At 43.4% G+C, this 23,958-nt stretch overlaps 1 protein-coding gene across 2 annotated transcripts in view; it reads right to left on the bottom strand.

The window, feature by feature from the left end:
- The window catches only part of ARID3B (AT-rich interaction domain 3B), a 58,029-nt gene that overhangs the window by 20,547 nt on the left and 13,524 nt on the right, over positions 1–23,958 (bottom strand). For both annotated transcript variants that reach the window (XM_054452046.2, XM_054452047.2), the window contains exons 3-4: positions 4,669–4,740; positions 4,400–4,472 (exon numbers count right to left, since the gene is read on the bottom strand). In XM_054452046.2, coding sequence (XP_054308021.1) covers positions 4,400–4,472; positions 4,669–4,740 — 145 coding nt within the window. The remainder of the gene's footprint in view (positions 1–4,399; positions 4,473–4,668; positions 4,741–23,958) is intronic.

Genomic DNA, 23,958 nt, shown 5'->3' with positions numbered 1-23,958 from the left:
CTTGGGCAATAGAGTGAGACCCTGTCACAAAAATAAATAAAATAATTAATTAAAATACAAGTGCAATCTGCTCCCACACCTCTTTTAAAATTTTCTTCTTTTTTTTCTGAGATGGAGTTTCACTCTTGTCACCCAGGCTGGAGTGCAATGGTGCGATCTTGGCTCACTGCAACCTCCGCCTCCTGGGTTCAAGTGATTCTCCTGACTCAGCCTCCTGGGTAGCTGGGATTACATCTTCTCTTTTTTGTTTTTTTTAATTACAGGGATGGGGTCTTGCTATGTTGCCCAGGCTGATCTCAAACTCCTGGTCTCAAGTGATCCTCCTACCTAGGCCTCCCAAAGTGCTGGAATTATAGGCATGAGCCACCATGCCCCACTCCCAACCATCCTGAACCACCCACTCTAGTTCGGACTACCAGATAAGAGTTTTCCAGGAAGGAGATTGCTGGGAAATAACAACCTCTACACTATCTTCTTGCCTCAGTCTCTCCTCTCTAGCCCAACTACACACTGCCACAGCAAGTTTCCTGAAAGCCAATGTTTTGCCTTCAATAACTCAGCTATACCTATAGACTGAAGTGTTAACTTTTTGGGAAAACATGGCCCTTCAGAGTCTCCTGCCAGCTGATCCATCCAGGACGGCCCCTGGCTCTGGGCCACCAACAAGGGTTCTTCCAGCTACACCAGGGCCACATGTGTCACATTTTTTCCTCCACCTACATGGTTGGGTCTGATACACTAGAGCCACAGCTCTTCTCAGAGGCTTTCTCTGCACTGCAGCCCAGGGTGAGGCCCCAGCACTCACTCCTTTGGCACTTAGTTACAGGAAACAACGCTACCTGACACAGCTTGCTCTCATGTACCTGACTGGAGGTAAGATGATTTTCATAAAAAGTTTTTTTTTTTTTTTTTGAGACAGGGTCTCACGTTGTTGGCCAGGCTGGAGGGCAGTGGCGCAATGTTGGCTCATGACGGCCTCCAACTCCCCGGCTCGAGCAATTCGCCCACCTCAGCCTCCCAAGTAGCTTGGGACTACAGGAATGCATCACTACGCCTGGCTAATTTTGTTTTCATTTTTTGTAGAGACAAGGTCTCACTATGTTACCGAGGCTGGTCTTGAACTCCTGGACTCACCTGATCCTCCCACCTCAGCCTCCCACAGTGGTGGGATTACAGGCGTGAGCCACCACACTCAGCTAAGAGTTTTTCTTGCAGAGGATATTTTACATCTTTATTCTCTTTCCCATCTTTCCATGCCAGAGGATCTCAACAGGGGACAATTTTGCCCTACAGGGGACATTTATGACATCTAGAGACATTTTTGGTGGTTGTGACTGAGGGGCTGATATTGGTATCTAGTGGATAGAGGCCATGGATACTGCTAAACGTCCTACAGTAAGCGGGTGCGGTGGCTCACACCTGTAATCCCAGCACTCTGAAAAACCGAGGTGGGAGGATCACTTGAGGTCAGGAGTTCAATACCAGCCTGGGCAACATAGTGAGACCTCATTTCTACAGAACAAAAAAGTTAGCCAGGCATGGTGGTGCCTACCTATAGTCCCAGCTACTCAGGAGGCTGAAGCAGGAGAAAGGCTTCAGCTCAGCACTTTGAGGCTGCAGTGAGCTATGATCGCACCACTGCACTCCAGCTGAGGCAACAGAGTAAGACCCTGTCTCAAAAATAAAAACAAAATCCTACAGTGCACAGGACAGTCTCCACAACAAAGGACTACCCATCCCAAAGTCAACAGTGCTGAGGCTGAGAAACCTTTTATTAAAGTAACAAGTAGCAGACAGAACCGTTTCCCTTCTGTTGGTAATGCCAGCAAATAGTGAAATACCTGACATAAGTGCTGAAGACAGGACAAAGATTTACTCAGGACCTGAAGAACCATAAAGTGATATTATCAAAGGGAGTCACTCACTCCTGCTTTGGGTTCACTTAGAAATATACTAGATGGCAATCTGGCAGTCCCAGTTGCTGCAGAACAGCAGGGTATGCAGCAAAGACTGTTCTCTACTGCTGACTCTCAATTACGGGGCAGCTGGCTGAAGGACACAGATGCACCCAAACCTCAAGGCAGCTTGAATACACTGCATGTGGCAATCTGAGCCAGGAAAACCAACAAGACTGCTCACACAGCAAACATGTCCTGAGCACCTTCCTGCCTGGCCCTGTGCTAGCACTGGGGACATGAAAGAATGACAAAGTGGCCCTCCTTGAGGAGCTCCTAGTCTAGCGGGGACATATAGTAGTAAACAATTACTGATCTTCACAATCAGTCTGGCTGATCTCACTTCCATTTTCCTTTAAAAATCCTTCAGGGAAGGGAGAAAAACAATAAAGTGGAAAATAAAGCGGTGGAGCTCCACTGCTGATTAAAATCTATATTGCTATAGCAGCCCCTTTGAGACAGGATCAGCTCCTGGGTTTGCACCAGCTGGGCTTGTGGAGCTTGTAAATAATTAAAAGGTAATTGGAAGGGGAGACCAAAGTATTAAGTGGATTTCTCTCTCTCTCAGGGCAAACACGGAGGTTCATTGCTGCCAGTCACATTATCTTTCAGGATTTTTTTTTTTTTTTTTTTTTTTTTTGAGATGGAGTCTCGCTCTGTCGCCAGGATGGAGGGCAGTGGCGAAATCTTGGCTCACTGCAACCTTGGCTCACTGCAACCTCCATCTCCCGAGTTCAAGCAATTCTGCCTCAGCCTCCCGAGTAGCTGGAACTACAGGCACGCGCTATCATGCCCAGCTAATTTTTGTATTTTTAGTAGAGACGGGTTTCACCATGTTGGCCAGGATGGCCTCGATCTCTTGACCTCCTGATCCACCCACCTTGGCCTCCCAAAGTGCTGGGACTACAGGCAGGAGCCACCGTGCCCAGCCTCAGGATTATATTCTTGTTTTTTACTGACACACACAGTTCCAGATAACAGCTGGAGGAGCAAACTAATTAGGGCTGCTCAGATTGCTTTGATGGGCTTAGAGATTGGGGAAAACCAAGATTCAAAACTTTCGATTGCCTTTTTAAGCAAACGAGCGGTAACAGGCAGGCTACCAAGAAGGCAATAAGGCTGCCAAAGGTAAAGGAGTGGGAGGAAGGAGGGAAACAGAAAGAGAGAAGTTAACTTAGAATATTTAGCTGCTGGGGGCTGCCATTACAGCTTGGCCCAGGATAAAGAGGAAGATTTCATTCTTAGGTCTCAATAAAGTTGTTGACACTCGCACCAAGGGATGCATGATCAGCTATAACAGGATACTGGGAACAGGCTACTGGGAGTAGCTCTCTTCTATGGTTTTGTCCTGAGGGTGATGAAGGTGGAGCCACACAGGTTGCTGAAGGCCTTCTCCTAGAGAGGCTGGGGTGCTGGCCATGTGTTTTGAGGGCTGACCTGGCTGGTGAACCCATTGCTATGACTGAATACAAAGCCAGGAAGTTGAGTCACTCAGCTCTAAACTCAGTCACACCATAGTTTACGGTAGAGATGGCTCTTGGGGATGTGCGGGGAGTGAGGAGAGAAGGAAAGAGAATTGGGAGGGTGCATTATAAAGCAGATGCCGGCTGGGCGTAGTGGCTCATGCCTGTAATCCCAGTACTTTGGGAGGTCAAGGCAGGTGGATCACTTGAGGTCAGGATTTTGAGACCAGCCTGGCCAACATGGTGAAACCCCATCTCTACTGAAAAAAAAAAAAAAAAATTAGCCAGACATGGTGGTGTGCACCTGTAGTCCCAGCTACTCGGGAGGCTGAGGCATGAAAATTGCCTGAATACGGGAGGCAGAGGTTGCAGTGAGCTGAGATCACGCTACGGCACTCCAGCCTGGGCAACAGAGCGAGACTTCATCTCAAAAAAAAGGCAGATGCCTATGTACCTGACTGTTAAACTGCAGGAATGTTCTAACCAAGCCAGCAAATACAAACATCGAAAGCCAATGGGTAAGAAGAAAGTGTTGGCCTTTCCTTTCCATGGATCATTTCAGACCCTTCCAAAATATCCTGAGGGGCCTCTATTCTTTCACTTACCTTTCTCCATGAGACTAGATACGCCAACAAGAAGCCCCACATGCTAGATTAAGTGAAGTCCAGGGTAGCTTTAAGGCTTAAAAAAGGCATATTTGAATTTGAAGTGACTCCAGAGACCAGTTAATTGGAAGAAGAGACACAAAATCAGGCAGGGCCAAACGTGGACAATCATTCCATCTACTTTGTGCCAATGCCTTCTCTGTCCTCTTCAATCTGGCTATTGGTTAATTGGCTAAATCCAGAACCAGCTGGCAGTAAATGCCTCTTGTCTGCCTAGATGAGGATTAGTGGGCCAGGATGTCTAACAGTGACTAGCACACAGTAGACACTCTATCAGTATTCCCTGAATTGGAATGATGAGTAGATGCACACTCACCCCTCTTCTGCATAAAGACGAAGAGGTCATCCAGGAACTCTTTCCTTTCAGGATCACCGTCCAGTTCATACAGCTGCAATCCCAATCCCCCAAGAAAAACATAATGAAAAATTCCATCTTGCTGAAGTCTTATACCAGATATACTATGACCATCTGAATCACTACAAATGCAACTCACTGGCTACTTTGGTCCTTATTTCTCGGCAATCAGCTGTAACAAGCCACCGCAGAACTGCCCCTGTCTATATCACAAAGGAAGTATTACAGACCTTGGCAAAATCTCGAGAGATCTCTCTTCCCCGGCCTCCATCTGCATCATCACTCCAGGCCAAACCACCATTCTAAAAGGGAACAAAACACAAAGTTGAGAGGGGCAAAGGAAGAGAAAGAGTTAGGACAGAGGGCAAGGCAATCATTTAGGGCAAAGATGAAGATGCTTAGCAACTGTGCTATCCTCACTCATGCTATAAAAGACAACTCAGAAGACTAATTCTGCCACCCTTACAGAGACATCTTTTTTTTTTGCTTTCAATTTCGTTCCAAAATAAAGAGGGAATTGGGTGGAAGAATCATCTTCACTTGTTGGAGAAGGGTGGGTGTCGTGGGTGTCATTTATACTTGATAATCCTGGAAGAGGAGGACACAAAGGCCCATGTTGCTTAGAAGGGGCTCATTCCCGGCTAATCCCCAGAAGCCATCACTCTGAGATGCACCACTTTCCTGCAGACTGGGAAGACACCTCGCCTGGTTTCCTGTACAACACTCTAAGTGATAAGGGTCAAAGCGAGCAGGACATACATCCTGAAGTTGGTCTCTTAGCCAAGCCTCACCATTCAAAACCCTAAGCCGCATGGCAAGAACTCATGGTGATAGGAGGGCCACCATGGCTTGAGATTGTTCCCAAGGTACAGACTCTGTGCCACTAGGGCGAGAGTTCATTTTTATTAGAGAAACAATGAAAATCTAAACCCAACTTAATTGATTGGGTTGAAGCAACACCATTCAACTAAATAGGAAGGGATAGCAAATACTCTTTAAACTTGCTTCCTATCTTTATTCAGTCCAGTAACTCTTTTTTTTTTTTTTTTTTTTTTTTTTCCTTAGATGGAGTTTCACTCGTTGCCCAAGCTGGAATGCAATGGTACGATCTCGGCTCACTGCAACCTCTGCCTCCCGAGTTCAAGCACTTCTCCTGCCTCAACCTCCTGAGTAGCTGGGATTACAGGTGCGCGCGACCACGCCCGGCTAATTTTTGTTTTGTATTTTTAGTAGAGATGGGGTTTCACCATGCTGGCCAGGCTGGTCTCGAACTCCTGACCTCAGGTGATCCGCCCACCTCGGCCTCCCAAAGTGCTGGGATTACAGGCGTGAGCCACTGCGCCCAGCCAAGTCCAGTAACTCTTATTCCTCCAATCAGTTATCTCTTCAGTGGGAAGCCTTCCCTTCAACCACGGCTACACTAAGTACTCTAAAAGCAATCTCTGTTCACTTCTAGCTTAGATTTTAACATATTACTTGGGAAGTATCTGTCATCCTCACCATATGGTAAGCTCCTTGAGAGCAAAGGTGTCTTATTTATCTTTGTCATCCGGCACATAGCACATTGCCGGGCACACCAATTAAGCACCTCTTCAAAAAACATACACATACCTCACAGGGGGTCAAAAAGTCTTTGTGCTAGTGAGGGTATGAACTCTCACATTGTAACTCTGTTGTTGTCCCAGTGGCCTGGACACACTGAACCTGTCATATTCATTTCTCCCATAGGACCATAGGCGCATGCGCACCATGCCACCCAGCTGGCTGGGGTGTGTATGTGGTGAGGAAAGGACATGTGGGCCTGGGGAGCAGTGGTTTCTTGGGAGAACATTCTTTGGACTACTCAGGAATCTTCTTCTAAAACCATGTCAACGAAATAAAAGCTTGGTTGAATTCCATTCTCTTCCACCTCCCCCTTTAATAAAGCTTGTCTGAAAGCAGAAGGCATTATGCAGTTATATTTTGGGGCCAACTTTGCTTCCCCTATTCACAGTGGGCTCTGAGATGAAGACCCACTTTCTGATAGCAGCAATCTGGCACACAGTGACATAAGTATAACTAAGAAGTGACACTCTGTCAGTTAAAATGAAACAGACTACATCAAATTGTTTCCCTGCTTATCTAGTAAAAGATGTGTGTATGGAAGTGCTTGGTAAATGCTATCTGACCGTGCACTCATCATCTCCCAAGGCAGACATTGTTGGATCCCTTCCTACAGCACCTTCAGCTCAGGGGAGCCAATAGCCAAGTGGGAGGAACATTGTTTAAAAAGAAAAAAAAGCTAAAGCTCATCCCACATTGTAATTACAGTCACCAGAAATCTGGTGTCATCTGGTGGCAACTAGCACAATGAATAATCAAGATGAATTATGCCTGTCAGGTCAGCAAAACCAGACAGAGTTACATTCCCCCTTTCAAAGGATGCAGTAGGTTGCCCTAATGCCCAGTGATTTTGTTTGAGCCAGTAATTCCTGCTGGAAAGTCAATTATCCCAGGAACCCCTATCGGTTGAAAGACATTTAATGGGGGATCATTGCCGCTTCTGTTATGTCAGCTGTTTACTGCGGCAGCTCAATTCCCAACTCTCTGGCCAGAGCTCTGAAGCTGATCTCGTTTACAGAAGGGTTCTTTCTCTATCAGTCACCAAAAGAGACGAAAACACCATTTTTTTTTTTTTTTTGCTAATTATAGTAACTTCCAAGCACTCTGAATCCTCACTCAAAAACTATTTAACACTCAGTTGGGTGGAAAGGGTGGAATCCACAACCTAGAAAGTCAGACAGGGCTTTCCACAGAAGGACAGCAGTGTGAAAACAAGCACGCTAGTGTGACCACTATGTGACTATGTGTGAAAATAAACACCCAAGTGTGAGCGCTTGGCTCCACACATGGAGAATGCCTTGGCAGGATGGGGGCTGGGGCTGGTAGGGTCCTCTTGGCTTCTCCAGCTTTGTCCAACCTGCAAGAGAATCCGAGCAGTCGGATGGTAAGGCCTTGCACAGAGCCCACTAAGTGTGACCCACTTAGCTTAAAATGCCTCCAGCTTGGTCACCACAGAGGTCAGGAAGACTTGCCAGAGCAGGAAAGAAATGAGACACCGAACTCTTTGAGTAATCCCACTGTTGGACCCATTCCACAGATACGAACTGTCAGTTACTCTATTTAAAGAAAATGTGGGGAAAATAGTTGCCCAGAGAGGAGGTATTTTCTTTTGTCCAGCTCCAAGGCAAGGATGGTCAATTCAGCTGGGGCTGATGTAAAAATGTCCAACGTGCATTCCATTCTTTGTCTTAAGGCAGTTAAACTTTGGTCCCGCTTCACAGGATTTTCTGGCTGAGGTGAGAGTAATTCCTGAGCCCTGCCTGCCTTTCGCAGTCTAGCAGAGCCTCCTGCCTCTGCCCACCAGGCAGATTCAACACCTTTCTCCTCTGGGCTCTATCACCTGTGTTCAGCTACTCCTCTGGGTATCTCCAGCCCTGAGCACATAGAAAGCACTGACCAGCTGGGCATGGTGGCTCTTGCCTGTAATTCCAGCACTTTAAGACCAACCTGGGCAATATAGGAAGACTCCCTCTTTCTTTCTTTTTTTTTTTTTTTTTTTGAGACAGAGTCTTGCTCTATCGCGTAGGCTGGAGTGCAATGGCATGATCTCAGGTCACTGCGACCTCTGCCTCTTAGGTTCAGGCGATTCTCCTGCATCAGCCTCCTGAGTAGCTGGAACTATAGGTACATGCCAGTACGCCCAGCTAATTTTTGTATTTTTGGTAGAGATGGGGTTTTGCCATGTTGGCCAGGCTGGTCAGGGAGACTCCATCTCTACCAAAAAAAAAATATAATAATAATAATAAAGAAGAGGGAGCACCGATACATCTGCTAAAAGACAGAGATGGGCTCCCCTGTGGGACCTCCAACCCCACAGCTCCTCGGTCTTCCCCTCCCCCTTTCATTGGGTGGGTTACAGGCTTAACCAGTTATTTTCTTGGTTCTTAACTCTGATCAACTGCTGTAAAACATGGCTCACTTATGCAATTCAAGTTTGTGTGCAGTAGGTTTCTTGGCCTATCAATAGGGTATGGGTGTGACTACTAGAAAATTATCAGCCCAGAAATAATTTTTTCTCGGATGCTGACTGTGGCTGACTGAGACTGTAATGGTGGAAGAAAGCAGGGAATAGCAGAGGCAGATGGAGTGTGGGGAAAACAAACCCAAAAAGAGACAGCTCAACATTTTAGGGATCAAAAGAGGTTGATGAGGAAAGCATTTCAGTTGAAAGGTTGCTGCATGCAAGTTTAACCTGCCCAGGGAACAGGCTTTGTTACACCATCAGCAGCAGGCAGCAGTATTATATAGCCCAGAAATGTGTGTGGGAAGTCAACAGTAGCCAGAGTGGCCACTTATTGCCATTTACAGCCTTCTCAGCCTCTCCTACTTGAGAACTGTCTTTTAACATCTTTGATCTCTCCAGGAGCTCACAGGAAACTGATAGTTTGCTCCCAAATACACACCCAAGACTAGCTTTGGCTACTATACCTACATTCAGCTAATTTTCCCCAGGAAAAGAAGGTTGGGGGAAAGAGAAAAGGTAGCAGGAAGCTAGTGTTTGTGTGCCTTCTGCATACCAAGGATTGTACCAGGAGTCTTACAAGCATTTTCTCACTTAATTCTATAATGTAGAAGTGGTTATTTTAGAAATGGGAAAACAATGGCTCAAAGAGCTCAAATAACCTGCTCAGGGTCTCAGAGCTTCTTAGTGACAGTGCCAGGATGTAAACCTAGGTCTGTCTGGCTCTCACTGTTACACCATACTGACTTGTAGTTTGAAAGAATAACACTAAGTGTTCTGGGTAAGGAGATCAGGAAGGGAGAAAGGAAGAAAAAGAAGTGAGAATAAAATCCTCTGTCCAGAGATGCCTGAAATGCCCATGTCACGGCACCGGGCAGCTCCTATCAATGGGAGATTCTTTTATTCCTTGCTTTATCTCATGGCTTCACCTGGGCACTTTAGCCAAACGAAAAGCAGCCCTCACACAATGCTTGCCCAGGAGAGTTATCTGGCGGTACTGAAATAAGAATTGCTAACTTTTTACCCCTCCCTCCAAAATAGACCATTCCAGTAGAATGGGCCCATCTTCCCCCAGAAGACAGAGGATCAGGGGAGAGGGAGAAAAAGAGAAGAGGGCTACACCTCTGAATGGACCAGAGGAAGATGGCAGCTTACACTGTGACATGCACACACAGGCCTTCAAAAATGATGAATCAAGGTCTAACCTGACTGCTACTCAAAATTAGAATAGTGCTTCTCCAGCATCTCAACCCTGGAACCCATTTCAACTGCACACAGGGGAAATAAACAGACTCACTATCTTTGAAAATCTAAAGGTAGTGAGTGAAGAGAAACTAGGCTTTTTCTTCCTTTCTTTCTAAAGCCCCAGAGGGCACAACTAGTGTGACAGGCAGAAGTTACCCTGAGGAAGATTTCAGGTCTACAGAAGGACTTTTTAAAACAATTAGAACTGCCTGGTAATGGAGTGAGCTTCCCAGGAGGTGGGCAACTTCCTGTCTCTGGATGACTATCTGTATGGCATGTCATGGCATGGAATCCAACATGAGACAGGGTGGACGAGATGGTCTCTAGGGGTCCTTTTTGTCCTGAGAAACAAAGACCTGATGACAAGTTTATTCAACACAGATTTCCTGAGAATCTACCCCAGGTAGGGCATTGTGCAAGCTGCTGAGAATACTACTAAAAAAAAAAAATAGTTTCCACCACTGGGAATCTTACCATGAAGTTGGAAAAACAAACTGAACACATATAGCATATAATAGTGAGACAACAAATAGGAAAACCCAAGGTACTCAGGAGGTAGAAGAAAAGGCTGGGTGGCTTAGAGGTGGAGGTTAAGCTGGCCTTGAAGAATGGGTTGAACGGAGATTTGCAGTCTAAATGAGCATGGAGTGGGGGATAAACAAGGCATGTTTTGACAGGGAGGATATAAGGACAGAAAGTCTGAATAGTTAAAGTTGAAAGGGGCTGTGAGATGCCTTGAATACCAGAAGGAAATTTAAACTCTGAACTGTGAACAGTGGGGAGGCAGTGGATGTTTTCTGGACAGGAAAGCACATGATTAAATCAATGTTTCAGACTGCTTTAGTGGCCCATTTTTGTTAGAAAAAAAAAATAACAGAAACATACAAATGTACATAGACACCTAATCAGATTGGAATTGGGGGATTTTCACTTTTCCTTTTTTTTTTCCATTATATTCATTCATGTACAAACATTTGATCACCTAGAATTTACCAGTTATGGTAAAAGGTTCTGAAGGAAAAAGAACAAGACAGATGATCACCTCATGGAGCTTACTGTCTAATGGAGAGAGAGAGACAAACAATTACAAAATGCAATTTTGCTCATTTTTTTATTTTAAAAATTATATTATTTTCTAGATTAATCTGAACCATTTGTCACGACTTATCATTTGCTTTCCACCCTACAATGAAGATTTGGAACCAGGCTGCACTGAAATCATAGAGAATTTCTCATAGAACTGATACCTTCACAAAATTTTTTTAGTCTCTCTTTTTTTTTTTTTTTTTTTTTGAGAGACAGAGTCTCGCTCTGTCACCCGGGCTGGAGTGCAGAGGTGTAATCTGGGCTCACTACAACCTCCGCCTCCCTGGTTTAAGTGATTCTGGTGCCTCAGCTTCCTGAGTAGCTGGGATTACAGGCACGCGCCACCATGCCCAGCTAATTTTTGTATTTTTTTTAGTAGAGACGGGGTTTCACCATGTTGGCCAGGCTGCTCTCAAACTCCTGACCTCAGGTGATCTGCCCGTCTCAGCCTCCCCAAGCGCTGGGATTACAGGTGTAAGCCACTGCGCCTGGCCTATTTAGTCTTTCAATTACAAGTAAGAGAGTAGTATGATTTTTCATTTAATCAAAAACATTTTTAATGCCCCTCAGTAATGACTTGTAATGCTGACAGATTTTATAAATGGTATTGAAAATTTGAGAGGGAAAGCCTGCACTGAGGGTAGGTAGCTGTGCAGTAGCCCAAGCTGAGAATGTGGGACTGGGGGAGACGGAGAGTAGCAGAATCAGGGAGAAATCAGTGCCATAAATGGAGAATCAACTGGATCTGGATTGAGGGGATGAAAGAGAAAGAGAAGGATTAATCTGAATTCTTACAGTGAGAAAGGTATGTTCTGATGCAAACAGAGGCTGGACAGGGGATCAAGCAGGAAGCCTTTAAGCACTAATGAAAACAGACCACTGCCTAGGGAGGTGGGGTGACAATACCAATCTCACAGCCCTGGAAGAAGCCAGGTTATGGCACCTGGTAGCAGGAGAAGCCAAAGGCTTACTGCCAATCTTCCAGTGAGAAGAAAGAGGTAGATTTAACAAACGTCTCCTGATCCAAGAAGGCTACCTTGGGCCTTTTCTTTTTACTGGGATTTAAAAAAAACAAAAACAAAAAAACCAAAAAAAAAAAACAACAGACCATGCCTCTAAGATCTTAGGAGCCAGCCCTGCATTCCTTAGAGCTGCACTTCCCCAGAGACAGAAGCGCCTGACTTTAAAAGCAATTAAGTATCTAGGCTATTTTAGGATTACTCCTTGACCACCTGGAATATCTTATTAAAGCACAGCTCAGATGTCCAAAGCAATTTTAGTTCCCATACCTCATTCCTCCCCAAGGCAAGGGTTAATCCTTCCTTGGGGTTTAAAGCCCAGGGGCTGAGCTAACAAGTCTTCACTTGGGTTCCTGATATTTTGGAACCTCTCAGAAACTGCCCTGTCCTTAAATTGCCATTGTGCATACTGACAACTTTTATAGAGATTCTTGGGAGTTCTCTGAAGACACGGAACAGGGTGTGGTGGCTCACACCTGTAATCCCAGCACTTTAGGAGGCTGAGGCGGAAGGACTGCTTAAGCCCAGGAGTTTGAGACCAGCCTAGGAAACATATGGAGACTCCAGCTCTACAAAATTAAAAAAATAAAAAAATTAGCTGGGCATGGTGGCATATGCCTATAGTCCCAGCTACTTGGGAGGATGAGGTGGGAGGAGCACTTGAGCCTGGGAGGCTGAGGTTGCAGTGAGATACAATTGTACCACTACACTCCAGCCTGGGCAACAGGGCAAGACCCTATTTCAAAAAAATAAAAAATAATAATTAATTAAAAAAAAAGACAGAACAGTAATGTGTCTATTCTCTATAAATCAAATAGATTATGAATCCCAAGGTCAAGGATTTAAGCAAATTCCTAGGACCTGAACCTCAAAGTAATCATTAGAAAATCATTAGATTTCAGGCCGGGCATGGTGGCTCATGCCTGTAATCCTAGCACTTTGGGAGGCTGAGGCAGGTGGATCACTTGAGCCCAGGAGTTTGAGACCAGCCTGGCAACATGGTGAAACCCCATCTCTACCAAAAAATCAAAAAATTAGCTGGGCGTGGTGGCATGTGCCTGTAGTCCAAGCTACTTGGGAGGCTGAGATAGGAGGATTGCTTGAGCCTGAAAGATGGAGGCTGCAATGAGTCATGATTGAACCACTGCATTCCAGCCCAGGTGACAGAGTGAGACCCTGTCTCAAAAAGAAAAAGAAAAAGAAAATCATTAGACTTCAAAGGGGCTGATCCCAAGCTCATGGATGCCAACTAACTGCTCCAAAATACAAAATGTAACTAAAGCATTTGGGCTGACTGTGGCTGTTGTTGTTTTTAATAAGCAACAAATAAACTATCTTATCACTGGCCAGATCCATGGCTCTGCAGGCATTACGTATACCACATTTGTGACTACTGCTGGCCTGATTAATGATGTAATGTTAAAAATCCAATTCTCAGATCTTGGTATGAAGAAAAGAAAAAACACTCTTTGCCCTCATACCAGTTTTAACTGATTTCAGGAGGTAATGAGACATGCACAAGGCATAATGGGCAGGATTACAGGAGAATCCTAAGGCGGGGGGAGCCCCAGGAAGTAAAACAGATACTGTTATAAGCAACACTGTTGGACTACAAAACCCTCTTGATAAGATCAGGATTAGTGCTCTTAACTAAATCGCTCAGGCCTTGGAAACACTAGAGTTATAATTATCAGATGCACACCTTCCGCTGTCAGGTAACTTTAGCAGGAACCAGAAAGAGCCTTCCCACCTCTTGCTAGCAGCGGAGATCAATTCAAACTCAGTGGCTTGGAAAAGAGCTAAATGACACTTCTCTGATTAAGCTGTAGAAAGGGGGCAGAGTAGGGGAGGAAGAGAGGGCAGCGGTCCCACCTTTCCACTAGGTACAGAATCACTCCATGCAATGATCAAGAAGACTTCCCAGAAATAGGTGTTCCTACAAAAGGAGGCAGAAAAACTAAAATGCATTGTTGGTGATGAGGACACCCTGATACCATGGTATGAACTGGCCCAGCCAAGTCCAAGTCTGAGAGACACAGAGGTAAGTCCTAGCTCCTTTTCTCTGCAGAATCTGACTTGGCAGCACTACGGCTTACTCCAACCCTTGAGCTACCACCTGAACTTCCACAATGGTTGCTGACATCCATTCACACCACAGAGGCTCCACTCAGAGTTGCACAAAGTCAGAGCTGGAGAGCCCAGCACAAGAACACTTCATTGGACCCACAGGTGACAGAAAGGAAACAGACCTAAGAGGTCAGGAAACTTGCCCAAAAGTTTCATAAAACTTTTTTTTTTCCCCCAAACAACACATTTTAAATGTACAGGAAGAACAACATTTTTAAAAATTGCTATCATAAGTTACTTTATAAAGTTAAAAAATCCCTCCTTTATTTTCAAATTTGGGATTCCACAAGTTTGGGTGTTCTCAGGCAGAACACAGTCACAGTTTGTGTTTAAAAGTCAGCTCCATTCACAGATTTCTCAGAGCTTCTCCTAAGGCTTCCTCCAGGTCCACATCCCCATCCTGGGGTGCTACTATGGTATACACATTCCTTCTCTGATGACAACTGTCCCTATGCCACCTGCCACCTCTACCAGGCTGAGGCTCTCTCACACGGGGATAGTGACTGACTCCTCTGTGAGGCTGATGCATCAAGCACAGGGCCTGACAGGTGGTTGAGGCTCAAATGAAAGTTGATACCTGAAGAACAAGCCAACGGGAATAAACTTAGGAGACTCAGCACAAGCTAAGTGAAGAATCTGGGGGGAAAATCAGAACACACTTAAAAGAAGGCGGGCTGCTAGTTCTAAACGACAACTCTAGAAAAGGGGTCTAGAAGGCAATGTAAGTCATTTCCTAAAGATAGCAGGTAAATTTTAAGGCCCAAGAGCTAAACATAAGAATTTGTATTTTTAAAAAAGGGGCCCACGATTCATATGTAAAATTAGCAAAGCTTCAAAAAATAATTTTCAATGACAACAAGGGTTGGTACAATGGGATCTCCCATATTCCCATACAGGAAATATAAAATAGCATGACCTTTCTGGAAAGTCACTTGCCTTAAAATGCCTATCACAATAAAAACAGCAGCAGCAACAACTAATAATTGAGTACAGATGCTCCTCAACTTATGATGGGGACCAGGTGAGGTAGCTCGTGCCTGTAATCCCAGCACTTTGGGAGGCTGTGGTGACAGGAATGGTTGAGACTGGGAGTTCCAGGCTGCAGTGAGCAGCAATCACACCACTGCACTCCCCGCTGGGAGACAGTGAGACCCTGTCTCAAAAAAACAAAAAAATACTTATGATGGCGTTAACAACCCAATATACTCACTAGAAGTTGAAAATATTGGGCCGGGCATGGTGGCTCATGTCTGTAATCCCAGCACTTTGGGAGGCCGAGGTGGGCGGATCACCTGAGGACAGGAGTTCAAGACTAGCCTGGTCAACATGGTGAAACCCCATCTCTACTAAAAATACAAAATTAGCTGGGTGTGGTGGCGGATGCCTGTAATCCCAGCTACTTGGGAGGTGGAGGCAGGAGAATTGCTTGAACCTGGGAGGTGGAGGTTGCAGTGAGCCAAGATCGTGCTATTGCACTCCAGCCTGGGTGACAGAGCGAGACTTCATCTCAAAAAAAAAAAAAAAAAGAAAGCAAAGAAAAGAAAATACCGTTGTCGGAAACACATTTAATACTAGCCTACTAAACATCATAGCTTAACCTAGCCTGCTTTTTTTTTTTTTTTTTTAAAGACAGAGTCTTGCTCTGTCGCCAGGGCTGGAGTGCAACCTAGCCTACCTTAAACGTGCTCAGAACACATATATTAGCCTACAATTAGGCAAAATCATTTAATACAAAGCCTATTTTATAATAACGTGTTGAGTATCTTGTAATTTACTGAATACTACAACAAAAGAGGAAAAACAGAATAGTTATATGGGTACTTGAAGTAGTTTCTACTGGGTGTGTATGGCTTTTGTACCACCAAAAGGTTGAAAAATAGTGAGTTGAACCATCTTAAGTCAGGGACTATCTGTGCTAACTACCTGCCAGGCACTATTCCAGCATTTTATATGTATTGACATTTAATCCTCAGCACAGTGCTCTGAAGTGGGTACTATTACTATCCCTACTCTTCAGATGAGAAAACCAAGGCACAAGGAAGTCCAGTGACTTGGTTACAAAGTGACCAGATGGTAGAGTTGGGAATCAATTGCAGGCAGGGCAGCTTTAAGTCCCTGCTTATAACTGCCTCACTTTCTTAGTCTCCTCCTGATCTTGTAATTCTGGTCTATGACTCTATCCTAAGGAAATAACTAGAAATACAGTATAATTTTATTTGTAAGAGTAAAAAATTTAAAGCAGTCTAAATGTCTGACATTAAGGGAATGGGCAACACATGAAGGTGCTATCCATGTGATAAAACATTATGCAGCCATCAAAAATAGCAATACTCTTTAAACACACTTGATTCCTATTCATTCTATTCATCCTTCTCACTCATTCTAGATGTAGTAAAGAGCTATGATTAAAAATACAACCATAAAGTATTAAGAACAGAGAAGAATATTTTTTGTAATCTTAGGGAAAGGCCTTCTCAAGTACGACAGAAACCATAAAGAGAAAAATCAATAAATTTAGCTACATCAAAATTTTAAACCCTTACTTGATTAAAGAACCACACATCAAGTTGAAAGACAAACTACAGGCTGGGCACGGTGGGTCACACCTATAATCCCAGCACTTTGGGAGGCTGAAGCACAAGGATTGCTTGAGCCCAGGAGTTTCATAAACATATGAAAAGGCAGCAAAAATAAAAGGACTGATAATAACCAACGTTGACAAGGGTTTGGGAAAATATATTACTGGTAGCAAAGTGGAGTAATATCTTTGAGGGTGATTTAACAGTATATATTGAAAAGCTAATATATACATAGACACCTAATCAACATCTATAATAATCTATCTCACCACAGAAATACATATACCAGGGCATAGGGTTACACACACTACACACACATACACAAGTACATTCACACTCACATGTTCTGTGACTGCACACTTCAGTCAGTAAATACACAGAAACAGTCCTAGAAGCTGATTCATTCCTACTTGTGAGGTGTAAGGACACAGGACAGGCAACAGGACACCATGGTATTTTTTTAACTACGAATTTTTACTCTGTATTTTTCTATATTGTTTTAATTTCATAAGCACCTATTCATACCACTTATGTGATTTTAAATAAATAATTATAGAAACACGAAAAACAGGTCTTCATGAACACTCATGGAGGACTGCCAGAGCACTGAGTACAAAAGCAAGTGGTAGAACAATATGTAGAACAGACAAAATATACCTGTGAAAAGAAAAAGCTCCAAAAAGGTGTAGACCAAACTGTTAACAATTACACCTGAAGAGTCAGACTTTTATTTCATACATTTCCATATTTCTAAAATTATTTGAGTTATTATTACTTCTGTAATATACTTTGAAAACTAAAATATTTTAAAGTAATACTTTAAATTGCTCATGGCCTATTAGGTGATAAAAGTTAAGCACAAAATTGTATATAAATTTTTTTTTTTTTTTGAGACAGTCTTACTCTGTTACCCAGGCTGGAGTGCAGTGGCACAATCGTGGCTCACTGCAACCTCCATCTCCCAGATTCAAGCGATTCTCCTGCCTCAGCTTCCTGAGTAGCTGGGATTACAGGTGTGTGCCACCACTCCGGCTAATTTTTGTGTGTGTGTGTTTTTTTTTTTTTTTTTTTTTTTTTTAGTAGAGACAGGGTTTCACCATGTTGCCTAGGCTGGTCTCGAACTCCCGGGCTCAAGCGATCCACTTGCCTTGGCCTTCCAAAGTACTGGAGTTACAGGTGTGAGCCACTGCACCCAGCCTGTATATAAAATTTAAAACTGTATCTATAGTAGGCATTTTTCTTCAAAACACAAATACAACATATGTTTATAGTTATATAAAATCTAAGTTATGTGGCTGTAGTGATTGTATTTTCTTCTTTACAAATTTTTATATTTTCCATGTTTTCTAAAATGAGCCTGCATTACCTTGACAATCAGAAAAAATAAGTAAAAGTCATTTGTAGAGTAATAAAACCACTGAGAAAAGATTATTTTTCTCCTGTTCTATCTGGAAGGGAGCAACCACCTGGGTTCACTAGCCAGCTTCCTAACTGTGAGACCACAAGCTTCCCACTTGACCTTTTTCCTCATTTGTAAATAAAACAAACACATAAAGGGGATAATATTAGGACCTGCCTCACACAATGAAATGAAATAAGGTACTTGGCACATAAGAGGTCAAAAAGTCTTACCTATTAAAAAACAAAAACAAGAAAACAAGTAAACAAAACTGTGAGTGAGGATAGTCTGATGTGAAGGAACTCCACCATCTCCCTCCCTTCTTCCCCAAAGAAAACCTCACATAGAAAAGCTGGATAACATTTAACACTCTACCCCTTGCACACATAGCTGAGGTTGAAACCCAGAAAGAAAGCAGAGTCCAGAGCAGCAGAAACAAAATGGTAGCAATCAGTGAGCAAGTGGCAAAGCTGAAGGGCTCAAGGGAGAATGTGACCCGAATAGGGTTCTTGAGAGCTGAGTGCTGAACTGAGAGCTGGAGACTGAATCAACCTCAAGAGAGGGGAGTCCAGGCTGTAGGCCCCTGCATGCCAGGAACCAGAACTGAAATAACTGCATAAAGCCAGAGGCCATGAGAGACTACATTCACTACCCGCCATAAACGGGGCCTAAAAACACTGCCCATCAGCCTGGCGAAGCTGCAAGGAACCGTGCCAGCTGGCAGGGGACTCATATTGAGGGGCTCTCACTAAGCACAGATGTAGGCTTCAAATTCACACTACCCAAACCAACGCAACGAGCTAAACTTGTGCAGCCCCAGCAGAGGGAAGAACAAAATTCCCCTTAGGAATGCTTCCACCATCCAAGGCACATGGGATTCCTACAGAAAGAAATCCCCACTCAAAATGAATTTACACTGGAAAAAAAACAAAAACAAACCAAGAGGAAATAAAACATCTTAAGGGATAGTAACATGACACAGGAAGAACTTGCACCCCAAGAATTAGAGATAATAATAGACTCTAAAAGCAACTTTAAAATAAGCATGTTTAAAAAGAATGGCAGACTGTTGATACTTGTTTAAAACTGATTAAAGAACACAGATAGTTCATTACTATTCTTTTTTTTTTGTATGTATGAAATTTCCATAAATGAGTTTTAGCAATTCCAATATAAAGTTTTAAAAAGTCAAAGATGTTCAAAGAGCTGAAGGAATAGAAACCATAAAGTAAAAACAGGCAGATTTTTAAATGCCAAAAAATTTATAAACAAACACAATAATTACGACAAACCATTTTTTAAAGAGCTATAAAGTAGAACAGATAGAGCTGAAGACAGAATTAGAAATTAGAAAATTAAATGTGAAAATAATCCAGAATGCAGGAGAATGATATAAATAGATAAGATTTTAAAAGAAAAGATGCACAGAAGACTGAATGAGAAGGTTCAAATACTTCTATTAGAATACTGGTTAAGAAAAAATAGTAACCAAGAAAAAAAAAAAAAAAGACACAAACCAGATTGAAGGAGCAGACAGAAACCCAAGTGGAATAAAAGTAAGTTGAAAGGCCGGGCGCGGTGGCTCACGCCTGTAATCCCAGCACTTTGGGAGGCCGGGATGGGCGGATCATGAGGTCAGGAGATCGAGACCATCCTGGCTAACACGGTGAAACCCTGTCTCTACTAAAAATACAAAAAATTAGCCAGGCGTGGTGGCGGGCACCTGTAGTCCCAGCTACTCGGGAGGCTGAGGCGGGAGAATGGCATGAACCCTGAAGGCAGTGCTTGCAGTGAGCTGAGATCATGCCACTGCACTCCAGCCTGGGCGACAGAGTGAGACTCTGTCTCAAAAAAAAAAAAGTAAGTCGAAACCTAGAATACTGTAATTAAAGTACAGAATAGCAGAGTCAAAAAGAAAAAATCTTAAAAGCTACAAGAGAGAAAAAGATCCTCCCTACTTCCTTGGACACAACCATATTGAAATTAGGCCAATAATAACCTTGCAATGGCCTCTAAGTATTCAAGCAAAAGGAAGAGTTGTATGTCTCTCACTTTAAATCAAAAGCTAGAAAAAGATGAACAGACTGACACTACATTTCTCAACAGCAAAAATAGTTGCTAGGAGACAATAAAATCTTATCATTAAGGGTGAAGAAAAAAAATGGTCAACATAGAATCTAAAGCTATGAACAACTGTACAAAAGAGAGGGCAAAATAAAAAGATTTTTTGAAAGTTTCAAACATACCACAATTTTTTTTTTTTTGAGACAGGGTCTCACTCTCATCCAGGCTGGAGTGCATGGCACCATCATAGCTCACTGTAGCCTCCATCTCTTGGGCTCAAGTGATCCTCCCACCTCAGCCTCCCAAGTAGCGGGGACTACAGGCAGGTATCACCCTACCTGGCTAATTTTTTTTTTTTTTTTTTTTTTGGTGGAGACAGGGTTTCATCATGTTGCTCAGGCTGGTCTTGAGCTCCTGGGCTCAAGCAATCCACCTGCGTTGGCCTCCGAAAATGCTGGAATTATAGGTATGAGCCACCATGCCTGGCCCAAGACTTTTATTACATATAAGTCTCTGCTAAAAAAAGTTAGTAAATAAAGAAAAAGGAGGCTGTGCATGCTGGCTCACATCTGTAATCCTAGCACTTTGGGAGGCCGAGGCGGGCAGATCATGAGGTCAGGAGTTTGAGACCAGCCTGGCCAATATGGTGAAACCCTGTCTCTACTAAAAAAATACAAAAATTAGCCAGGCATGGTGGCACATGCCTGTAGTCCCAGCTACTCAGGAGGCTGAAGCAGGAGAATCGCTTGAACCTGGCAGGTGGAGGTTGCAGTGAGCCGAGATTGCACCTCTGCACTCCAGCCTGGGCAACAGAGTGAGACTCCATCTCAAAAAAAAGAAAAAAAACAAAAAAAGAAAAAAGGAAAAGGAAAGTGAGCCCAGAGGGAATGAGTAGGATACAAGTAATGGTGAGAAAAGAAATGGATAAACTTCGTAAGTCTAAATAAACAATAACTGCGAGGGGAAAAAAACTAATTTGGGGAGGGGTTAAAACAAATTTGAACTAAAATACTGGCCACTATAAACTGGAAAACAGGATCGGAGAGGTAGATGTTAAAACTAGAATTTCTAAGGTACCAATGTTTGAAAGCACAGCACACCTCATTTCTAACAGCACATGCTCACGTCGTGTCTCTGTCACATACTGGTAATTCTCGTAGTATTTCACACTTAAAAAAATTATTACATCTGTTATGGTGATCTGTGATCAGTCATCCTTGATGTTACCATTGTAATTGCTTTGGAGAGCCTAGAATCACACCCATATAAGATATCAAACTTCACTGATAAATGTTGTATGTGTTCTGACTGCTCCACCAACCACCTTAGCTGTTCCTCCATCTTTCTCCCTCTTCTTGGGCCTCCCTACTCTGTTGGACACAACCATACTGAAATTAGGCCAATTAGTAACCTTGCAATGACCTCTAAGTATTCAAATGAAAGGAAGAGTTGTATGTCTCTCACTTTAAATCAAAAGCTAGAAATGATTAAGCTTAGTGAGGAAGGCATGTTGAAAGCCCAGATAGCTGGGCGCGATGGCTCAAGCCTGTAATCCCAGCACTTTCGGAGGCCGAGGCGGGCAGATCACAAGGTCAGGAGATCGAGACCATCCCGCATCCCGGCTAACACAGTGAAACCCTGTCTCTACTAAAAATACCAAAAAATTAGCTGGGCGTGCTGGCGGGCGCCTGTAGTCCCAGCTACTCGGGAGGCTGAGGCAGGAGAATGGCATGAACCTGGGAGGCGGAGCTTGCAGTGAGTGGAGATCGTGCCACTGCACTCCAGCCTGGGCAAGGCGAGATTCCGTCTCCAAAAAAAAAAAAAAAAAGAAACACAGTTCCGTAAGGCTACAGCTGCCATAGACAGGGATTCCTCTGATGGATCCGGGCAAAGCAAATTGGAAACCTTCTGGAAAGGATTCACTGTTCTAGGTTTCATCAAGAATATTTCATGATTCATGGAAGGAGGTCAAAATAGCAACTGGGGCCAGGCATGGTGGCTCACGCCTGTAATCCCAGCACTTTGGGAAGCTGAGGCAAGAGGATTGCTTGAACTAGGAGTTTGAGACCAGCTTAAGCAACACAGTGAGACCCTGTTTCTACAAAAAATTTTTAAAAATTAGCTGGGCATGGTGACACATGCCTGTGGCCCCAGCTAGTCAAAAGGCTGAGGTGGGAGAATCACATGAGCCCAACAGGTCGAGGCTGCAGTGAGCTGTGATTGCGTCACTGCACTCCACCCTAAGTGACAGAGTGAGACCCTGCTTCGAAAAAGAAAAAAAAAAGAGTCAATCGATGTAGCAAACTTCACTGTTGTCTTATTCTATGAAATTGCCACAGCCACTCCAACCTTCAGTAACCAGCACCTAGATCAGTCAGAAGCCATCAACATCAAGGCAGGACCTTCTACCAACAAAAAGATTACAACTCACTGAAGGCTCAGATACTTGTTATTGTTTTTCTTGTAATAAAGTAGTACTTTAATTTTAATTGACAAATAATAATTATATATATTAATGAGGTACACAGAGTTGTTTTCATACATATTATGTATAGTGATCAGATCAGGGTAATTAGCATCTCCATCACCACAAACATCTACCATTTCTTTGTGCTGGGAACATTCAAGAGCAATAAAATATTTTAGTTAAGGTATGTACATTGGTTTTTTTTTTTAGGTATAATGAAAGCTACTGTATACTTAATAGACTATAGAATAAACAATTTTTATATAGGAAACAAAAAATGTATGACTTATTTTATTGCAATATTGCTTTATTGTGGTGGTCTGGAACTGAACTTGCAATATCTCTTAGATATGCCTGTAGTGTAAAAAGAAAATAAATTACAATCTAAAAGTAACCAATAGAAGAATAAAAACAGAAAAGTATAACTTCTAGACCAGTAAAGGAGATAAAGGCTAAATAAAGAAAACTCGATCAAATCAATACAAGACAGAAAAAGAGAAAACAAGAAAAGAAAAAGTATAGTTAAATTGAAAATCCAAAATAAGAGGGCACGGCCAGGCACCGTGGCTCACACCTATAATCCTAGCACTTTGGGAGGCTGAGGCGGGTAGATCACTTGAAGTCAGGAGTTCAAGACCAGCCTGGCCAACATGGTGAAATCCCGTCTCTACTAAAAATACAAAAATTAGCCGAGTATGGTAGTGCATGCTTGTAATCCCAGGTACTTGGGAGGCTGAGGCAGGAGGGTTGCTTGAGCCCAGGAGGCAGAGGTTACAGTGAGCAGAAATCATGCCACTGCACTCCAGCCTGGGTGACAGAGAGAGGCTCCATCTCAAAAACAAACAGGGCTGGGCATGGTAGCTCATGCCTGTAATCTCAGCACTTTCGGAGGCCGAGGTGGGTGGATCACCTGAGGTCAGGAGATCAAGACCAGCCTGACCAACATGGAGAAAACCCGTTCTCTACTAAAAATACAAAAAATTAGCCAGGCGTTGTGGCAAGCACCTGTAGTCCCAGCTACTTGGGAGGCTGAGGCAGGAGAATGGCATGAACCCAGGAGGCGGAGCTCGCAGTGAGCCAAGATCGCACCACTGCACTTTAGCCTGAGCGACACAGCGAGACTCTGTCTCAAAAAAAATAAACAAACAAAAAAAAAAATACAAAATTAGCTGGGTGTGGTGGCGCATGCCTGTAATCCCAGCTACTCAGGAGGCTGAGGCAGGAGAATCTCTTGAACCCAGGAGGTGGAGGTTGCAGTGAGCCGAGATCGCGCCATTGCACTCCAGCCTGGGCAACAAGAGCGAAACTCTGTCTCAAAAAATAATAAATAAATAAATAAATAAATAAAAATTAAAAAACAAAACAAAAAAAGGAGAGCAGAAATAGATCCAAATGTATCACTAATCCGTATAATGAAATGGATTAACATACATTCTCTCCATGCACACATGGAACATTTATAGAAACTAAT

Source organism: Pongo pygmaeus, chromosome 16 (assembly GCF_028885625.2).
Source record: "Pongo pygmaeus isolate AG05252 chromosome 16, NHGRI_mPonPyg2-v2.0_pri, whole genome shotgun sequence".
Lineage (NCBI taxonomy): Eukaryota > Metazoa > Chordata > Mammalia > Primates > Hominidae > Pongo > Pongo pygmaeus.
This window is presented reverse-complemented; position numbering and strand designations above follow the sequence as displayed.